We start from the raw sequence: 8,900 nt of genomic DNA, 5'->3' as shown, positions 1-8,900 counted from the left end.
AGGTCAGGAGATCAAGACCATACTGGCTAACATGGTGAAACCCCATCTCTACTAAAAAATACAAAGAATTAGCCAGGCGTGGTGGCGGGTGCCTGCATTCCAGCTACTCGGGAGGCTGAGGCAGGAGAATGGCATGAACCTAGGAGACGGAGCTTGCAGTGCGCCGAGATCGTGCCACTGCACTATACAGCCTGGGCGACAAAGCAAGACTCCATCTCAAAAAATAAAATAAAATAATTAATAAATAAAAGTACATCACAAAAGAAGTTATCAAAATGGCCAATACACGTACTGGTCTCAATAATCATCAGGAAAATACAAATTAAACAAGAGTAGGCTGGATGCGGTGGTTCACGCCTGTAATTCCAACACTTTGGGAAGTTGAGACTGGTGGATCGCTTGAGGTCAGCAGTTCGAGACCAGCCTGGCCAACATAGCAAAATCCTCTCTCTACTAAAAATAAAAAATTAGCTGGGCATAGCAGTGTGTGCCTGTAATCCCAGCTACTTGGGAGGCTGAGGAAGGAGAATTGCTTGAACCCGGGAGGCAGAGGTTGCACTCAGCCAAGATGGCGGCACTGCATTCCAGCCTGGGTGACAGAGCCAGACTCCATCTCAAAAACAAATGAACAAACAAACAAACAAACAAAACCAAGAGAATTCCACTAAACACCTAACATTTAAAAGACTAATAACAAAAACATTAGTGAAGATGTGAAGCAACAACAAAAATAAACTTTACAGAACTAAAAATAATAACCTATAATTCATTTTTATTTTTCTTTATCTTAGAAGAATCTTCCAGGAACAAATATTACTTGGGTTAGAAAACTTTTATCAGAAGTTATCCGGTTCCTTCAGCACTTCATTGGTTTCCTTTGTTGCTGTGTAGTACATGAAATTTAATTTTCTTCAATAAAAAGATGGTAATGTATATCTATTTATCTATAATATTTTTATGTCTTTATCCTTCTATTAGTATATATGCACAAAAAGATACATTAAAATATGTTAACCAAGTAACTGTTTATTTGGGGCTGTTGCTTGCATTCTGTATTATGTGTCTCTTTTACTTTTTTTAAGACGGAGTCTCGCTGTGTGGCCCAGGCTGGAGTACAGTGGCGTGATCTCGGCTCACTGCAACCTCTGCCTCCTGGGTTAAAGTGATTCTCCTGCCTCAGCCTCCCGAGTAGCTGGAATTATAGGTGCCCCCACCACGTCTGGTTCATTTTTTGTATTTTTAGTAGAGACGGGGTTTCACCAGGTTGGCCAAGCTGGTCTCAAATTCCTGACCTCAAGTGATCCCTCCACCTGGGTCTCCCAAAGTGCTGGGATTACAGGCGTGAGCCACTACGCCCAGCCAAGCATTCTGTATTGTGTTTCTTCTATTTTTTGAGATACAGTCTTGCTCTGACACCCAGGCTAGAGTGTAGCTTCGCTCTGTCACCCAGGCTGGATCTCAGCTCACTGCAACCTCCGCCTCCCAGGTTCAAGAGATTCTCCTGCCTCAGCCTGCCGAATAGCTGGGATTACAGGCACATCATGTGATGCACGGCTAATTTTTATGTTTTTAGTAGAGACCGGGTTTTGCCATGTTGGCCAGGCTGGTCTTATGAACCCCTGAGCTCAAATGATCCACCCACCTCAGCCTCTCAAAGTGCTAGGATTACAGGTGTGAGCCACTGTGCCTGGCCTACTTTTAAAATTTTGAGCATTTTAATTTTTAATAAAAATATAAAAGCTCTAAAGAAAACATGATTATAGTTTTACTCTGAAATATTTAATCAATTTCTACCTATAAGGTTTTCATGGGAGTAATGAGCATTTTAAAAGATAAAAAAGGCCAGGCACGGTAGCTCATGCCTGTAATCCCAGCACTTTGGGAGCCCGAGGCGGGCAAATTGCTTGAGCTCAGGAGTTTGAGACCAGCCTGAACAACATGGTGAAACCCAGTTTCTACCAAGAACACAAAAAACTAGTTTTTGCTTTTATAAATCTGAGTAAATTTAACTATCGAAGTTCCCACAGTAAAATAAAAGAAAAAGGGATGCTTAAAAACTATTTTTAGGCCAGGGGCGGTGGTTCATGCCTGTAATCCCAGCACCTCGGGAGGCCTAGTCAGGCAGATCACCTGAAGTCAGGAGTTCGAGATCAGCTGGCCAACATGGTGAAACCCTATCTCTACTAAAAATACAAAAATTAGCAGGGCGTGGTGGCGTGTACTTGTAATCCCAGCTACCCAGGAGGCTGAGGCAGGAGAATCACTGGAACCCAGGAGGCAGAGGCTGCAGTGAGCCTAGATTGCGCCACTGCACTCCAGCCTGGGTGACATAGCAAGACTCCATCTCAAAAAAAGAAAAAAAGCTATTTTTGGGCCGGGCACTGTGGCTCACGCCTGTAATCCCACCACTGTGGGAGGCTGAGGCGGGTAGATCACCTGAGGTCAGGAGTTCAAGACCAGCCTGGCCAACATTGTGAAACCCCGTGTCTACTAAAAATATAAAAATTAGCCAGGTGTGGTGGTGCACGCCTGTAATCCCATCTACTTGGGGGGCTGAGACAGGAGAATTGCTTGAACCCAGGAGGCGGAGGTTGCAGTGAGCTAAGCTCACACCACTGCACCCCAGCCTGGGTGACAGAGCAAGACTCCTCAAAAAACAAACAAACAAGGCCTATTTTTGGGCCGAGCAAGGTGGCTCACACATGTAATCCTTCAGGAGGCTGAGGCAGGAGGATTCCTTGAGGTCAGGAGTTTGAGACCCTGAAAAAAGAAAAGAGAAGAGAAGAGGGGAGGGGAGAGGAGGGGAGAAAGAAATAAAGACAGACAAAAGAAAGAAAGAGAAAGAAAGAGAAAGAAGGAACTACTTTGTGATTACTTTAATATAACTTACTGATCAGAAAAAAAAAATTCCCAAATAAATCAAGCTGCTCTTGAGTAGCCTAAAAATAGTTGTAGACACTGTCATTCCTGTCCCTGTTTTAGGGTTGCATGGCAGGGCAGGGACTGAAATACACTTTATCAAGTTTACCTCACAGCTCGCTGAACGCCTCTGTGCTCTCTCAAGTTTCCTGAAATGGCATTATCTACAAATGACCCAACATTTAAAAAAAATGTTTCCAAAGTAACAATCATGGCTTTATTTTATTATTATTATTATTTTTTGAGACAGGGTCTTGCTCTGTCACCCAGGCTGCAGTGCAGTGGCATGAACACAGCTCACTGCAGTCTCTATCTCCAGGGCTCAAGCAATCCTCCTATCTCAACCTCCTGAGTAGCTGAGATCACAGGCACATGCCACCATGCCAAGCTATTTCTTTTTTTAATTTTTGTAGAGGTGGAGTCTCACCTATGGCTTGTCCCTTCTTGTAGGCAAAAAGATGATAAATTTTGATCCAGTAGTACCTTTTTCTATCAGTGACCGCTACTGATATGAAACACATTAAATATCCTCCGCAAAAAGCAATAACAAAGTTCCTTTTCCACACAACGTAATATGGCTTGCAGAATACATTATTTCATGCTAAATTCCATTGTTACTCTCTTCAGGTGAATTAAGCATCATCTACGATAACTAAGTAAGGACTATGTTACAGAACACGCCTTCAGGGAGTGATCTAAAACTTCCCTCTGTTCCTTCTGGTCCCTCCGGCATGCATGTCTGGCATAAGCCAGCAATAGCAATAAGCAGAATCCTTTTTTCTTTTTTTTTTCTGTTTTTGGAGAGAGTCTCACTCTGTTGCCCAGTCTGGAGTGCAGTGGCGTGATCTCGACTCCCTACAACGTCTGCCACCCTGGTTGAAGCAATCCTCCTGCCTCAGCCTCCCTAGTAGCTGGGACTATAGGCACATACCACCACACCTGGCTAATTTTTGTATTTTTAGTAGAGATGGCATTTCACCATGTTGACTGGGCTGGTCTTAAACTCCTAACCTCAAGTGATCTGCCCACCTCGGCCTCCCAAAGTGTTGGGATTACAGGAATGAGCCACTGTACCTGGCCAGCAGAATCCTTTTAAAAGAAGAGCCTTAACCTAGGCTTCATGGATTTGGGGTCCAGGAACATGACAGTTTATGCAAATTCCACACATGGGTACAAGCACTGCTCTGGGGAGAGGGTCATAAGCTCCCATCAGATAGGCAAAAGGTATATAATATATAAGATGCTCAGGAGGGCATGGTGGCTCATGCCTGTAATCCCAGCACTTTGGGAGGCTGAGACCAATGGATCACTTGAGCCCAGCAGTTTGAGACCAGCCTGAGCAACACTGCAAAACCCCATCTCTACAAAAAATACAAAAATTAGGCTGGGCACGGTGGCTCATGCCTATAATCCCAACACTTTAGGAGGCCAAGGTGGGTGGATCACGAGGTCAAGCGCTCAAGACCATCCTGACCAATATGGTGAAACCCCGTGTCTACTAAAAATACAAAAAATGGGCCTGGCGCGGTGGCTCAAGCCTATAATCCCAGCACTTTGGGAGGCCGAGACGGGCGGATCACGAGGTCAGGAGATCGAGACCATCCTGGCTAACACGGTGAAACCCCGTCTCTACTAAAAAATACAAAAAGCTAGCCGGGCGAGGTGGCGGGCGTCTGTAGTCCCAGCTACTCTGGAGGCTGAGGCAGGAGAATGGCGTAAACCCGGGAGGCGGAGCTTGCAGTGAGCTGAGATGTGGCCACTGCACTCCAGCCTGGGCGACAGAGCAAGACTCCGTTTCAAAAAAAAAAAAAGAAAAAGAAAAAGAAAAAGATGCCCACTATTTTAAACTACCTTTAGAAAAGTTGAAATAGGCTGGGCACAGTGGCTCACGCCTATAATCCCAACACTTTGGGAGGCCGAGGCGGGTGGATCACAAGGTCAGGAGATCCAGACCATCTGGCTAACAAGGTGAAACACCGTCTCTACTAAAAATACAAAAAAATTAGCCGGGCATGGTGGTGAGCGCCTGTAGTCCCAGCTACTCGGGACGCTGAGGCAGGAGAATGGCGTTAACCTGGGAGGAAGAGCCTGCAGTGAGCCGAGATCGCGCCACTGCTCTCCAGCCTGGGCAACAGAGCGAGACTCCATCTCAAAAAGAAGAAAAAAAAAAAAAGAAAAGTTGAAATATAGTAGTTACAGAATAGGAATCCGGTCTTTTACCATGTTAAACAAATCTTTACAATCCCAATTTCGGCCTTTAAAAAAAATACAAATATATTTAAAGGGTCACTTACAATTTATGGATTCTTTGAAATAACTTTCAATTTCCTCATCCAAAACATTTGTTTCTTTATTTTCTCGTATAAAATTCAGTAGAATGTTAGCTTCTGGTGTCTCTTAAATTGAAAATGCATAGTAAGTGAAAAGTAAACTGATTAACTTTTAAATCACATTTAAATCATCCAAAATCATTTTAATAGTAAAAAGTGAAGACATGTAAGAATACAATCAAATAGAATATTATGTGGCCATTAATAATCTGATATAGAATTCTGTTAACATGGAGAGATGTACACATTACATCTAAAACAGATGTTAGTGAAAAGAGCAGCTTACTAACCTGTGTGGTTCAATACCCTTTTAATTAAAAAATTTACATATATAAGGGGACTGGCGCAGTGGCTCACGCCTGTAATCCCAGCACTTTGGGAGGCCGAGGCAGGCGGATCATGAGGTCAGGAGATGGAGGCCATCCTGGCTAACACGGTGAAACCCCGTCTCTACTAAAAATACAAAAACATTAGCCAGGCATGGTGGTGGGCACCTGTAGTCCCAGCTAGTTGGGAGGCTGAGGCAGGAGAATGGCACGAACCCGGGAGGTGGAGCTTGCAGTGAGTCGAGAGAGCACCACTGCACTCTAGCCTGGGAAACAGAGCAATACTCCGTCTAAAAAAAAAAAAAACTACATATATAAATGCAAAATTATCTGGAAGACTATATATGAAAAAATGATTCTCTTTAGACAGTGGGATTGTAGGTGATCTTTGTTTTCCTTGTTTATGTTTTTATATATTTTTTCTGAATTTTATATGTATTTCTTTACTCGGAAAAAAAAGGTTTTCAAAAGGCAATTGAAATATATAAAACAGGCTCTATAAAAAGCATTGCTCCCCACGTTGGGACGAGTGTGCAAGAGTCGGGGGTACTGTGCCAGAAGGCAGGAACGTGAGTTTGGAAAGAGCTCCCCCATGATGCCCTTGGACCCCAGGGCCGGGCTCTGGCACATGATTGTTAATTAACCCAGGCCCCTTTGAATATTCTACAAATTGTCCTGACAATGTCTGTACTTTCCTAACTCCCCCGGGAAGATGTGGGCATTTCTTCCTCCTTGCTCCCAGAATACAAGTCTACCTGTTCTTTCTCAGAACTAGGTTGTCAAATCCTTGCTGGCATGCGGTGTCCCACATGATGACTGTCCTCACATCCATCTGACCAGCCACTCATCTCCTTCCTTGTTCCAGAAATTTGTATTATCTCAATTCTTGGCAAGTAAAAGGCATTAAAAAATATTGATAAGGTCATGAGTGAATGAATGAATGTAGAACTCCATTAACTTGGAGAGATGTGCACCATGAATTGCTGTGCTTCAGATGGGAGCATCTGCTGGAGCGAGACCACAGAAATCCAGCCAACGAGCTTCCTGTGATGGGGACTGGCAGGGATGGGTGGGTACCAGCACTTCAGGTTCTCACTGACAATAGGGTTATCCTGACTGTCAGAGAAAGGCAGGAATTGTGCCCTCCCTAGCTGATAAGCACCCTCAGGGCAGAGAAAGAAACAAGGGAATCTCGACGTCCTGGTGAGGATGAACACAAGCCATTTAGGGCTTCTTAATTTCTATAAGGCAGGTGTAGCCCAGGAAATTAAAAGTAAAACTGATATAACTATTTACAATAGCAAAGACATGGAACCAGCTCAAATGCCCATCAATGGTAGACTGGATAAAGAAAATGTGGTACATATACACCATGGAATACAATGTAACCATAAAAAGGAATGAGATCATATCCTTTGCAGAGACATGGATAAAGCTGAAAACTATCATTCTCAGCAAACTAACACAGGAACAGAAAACCAACCACCACATGTTCTCACTCATAAGTGAGAGCTGAACATGGAGATAACAAGGACACAGGGAGGGGAACAACACACACTGGGGCCAGTTGGGGAATGGGGGGTGAGGGGAGGGACAGCATCAGCACAAATAGCTAATGCATGCGGGGCTTAAAACCTAGATGATGGGCTGGGCGTGGTGGTTCATGCCTGTAATCCCAGCGCTTTGGGAGGCCGAGGTGGGCAGATCACGAGGTCAGGAGATCAAGACCATCCTGGCCAACATGGTGAAACCCCGTCTCTACTAAAATACAAAAAATGAGCCAGGCATGGTGGCACACACCTGTAGTCCCAGCTACTCAGGAGGCTCAGGGAGGGGAATCACCTGAACCCAGGAGGCGGAGGTTGCAGTGAGCCAAGATCACACCACTGCACTCCAGCCCAGTGACAGAGTGAGACTCCATCTCAAACAAAAAAAAACAAAAACCTAGATGACAGGTTGATGGGTGCAGCAAACCACCATGGCACATGTAGACCTATGTAACAAACCTGCATGTTCTGCACATGGATCCCAGAACTTAAAGTAAAATTTTTTTAAAAAAAGTAAAGCTTACATAAACAAGCACACAAATTCATGCATCCTTGCGAGTATTCTCCTTTAAATTTGTTTCCTTGACAGAATAAATCCAAGAAATCTAGATCTGCTGTACAACATGGTAGCTATGGTTAATAACAACATATTACATTCTTGAAAAGTACTGAGAGAACAGATTTTAAGTGTTCTCACCACAAAAAAAAGTATGTGAATTAGTATATATGTTAATTAGCTTGATTTAGCCATTCTGCAATGTATACATATTTTTTTTTTTTTTTTTTTTTGAGACGGAGTCTCGCTCTGTCGCCCGGGCTGGAGTGCAGTGGCCGGATCTCAGCTCACTGCAAGCTCCGCCTCCCGGGTTTACGCCATTCTCCTGCCTCAGCCTCCAGAGTAGCTGGGACTACAGACGCCCGCCACCTCGCCCGGCTAGCTTTTTGTATTTTTTAGTAGAGACGGGGTTTCACCGTGTTAGCCAGGATGGTCTCGATCTCCTGACCTTGTGATCCACCCGTCTTGGCCTCCCAAAGTGCTGGGATTACAGGCTTGAGCCACCGCGCCCGGCCGATCTTGAGTTTTTTATATCATTGTACAGTGAAGGTTGATCATCTTTTCCATCAGACAAATCTGTCTTTTAAAAACTTTTCCAGCTCAAATTTACCCTTAGAGGATGAAGATTTTACTATCACTGGTATTACTAAATGTACGAATAATAGGTCGGGCGTGGTGGCTCGTGCCTGTAATCCCAGCACTTTGGGAGGCCAAGGCAGGTGGATCACTGGAGCCCAGGAGTTCAAGGCCAGCCTGGCCAACATGGTGAAACCCCGTCTCTACTAAAAACATAAAAAATTAGCCGGGCATGGTAGCAGGCACCTGGGCAACCCGGGAGGCTGGAACAGGAGAATCCCTTGAACCCAGGAGGTGGAGCCTGCAGTGAGCCAAGATTGTGCCACCGCACTTCAGCCTGGGGGACAGAGCGAGACTCCATTAAAAAAAAAAAAATATATATATATATGAAATAAACTATTTTTATTAATAAGTTATTTCTAATAGCAAATCCAGGGTGCGGAGGCTCACGCCTGTAATCCCAGCACTTTGGAAGGCCGAGGTAGGCGGATCACAAGGTCAGGAGATTGAGACCATCCTGGCTAACACGGTGAAACCCCGTCTCTACTAAAAAAAATACAAAAACATTAGCCAGGCATGGTGGTGGGCACCTGTAGTCCCAGCTAGTTGGGAGGCTGAGGCAGGAGAATGGCACGAACCCGGGAGG

General features: G+C 44.5%; 2 protein-coding genes across 2 annotated transcripts in view; one reads left to right on the top strand and one right to left on the bottom strand.

Annotated features, from left to right (window-relative positions):
- FAHD1 (fumarylacetoacetate hydrolase domain containing 1) overlaps positions 1–4,687 on the top strand; it is a 26,700-nt gene extending 22,013 nt beyond the window's left edge. Inside the window, exon 2 of the transcript XR_001003504.1 lies at positions 4,582–4,687. The gene's annotated coding sequence lies outside the window, so the exon portion shown is untranslated. The remainder of the gene's footprint in view (positions 1–4,581) is intronic.
- Positions 4,688–5,205: 518 nt separating this feature from the next.
- The window catches only part of MEIOB (meiosis specific with OB domains), a 22,827-nt gene continuing 19,132 nt past the window's right edge, over positions 5,206–8,900 (bottom strand). Inside the window, exon 9 of the mRNA XM_011957494.1 lies at positions 5,206–5,315. Coding sequence (XP_011812884.1) covers positions 5,206–5,315 — 110 coding nt within the window. The remainder of the gene's footprint in view (positions 5,316–8,900) is intronic.

The sequence above is a fragment of the Colobus angolensis genome, unplaced genomic scaffold (assembly GCF_000951035.1).
Source record: "Colobus angolensis palliatus isolate OR3802 unplaced genomic scaffold, Cang.pa_1.0 Scaffold443, whole genome shotgun sequence".
Classification (NCBI taxonomy): Eukaryota; Metazoa; Chordata; class Mammalia; order Primates; family Cercopithecidae; genus Colobus; species Colobus angolensis.
This window is presented reverse-complemented; position numbering and strand designations above follow the sequence as displayed.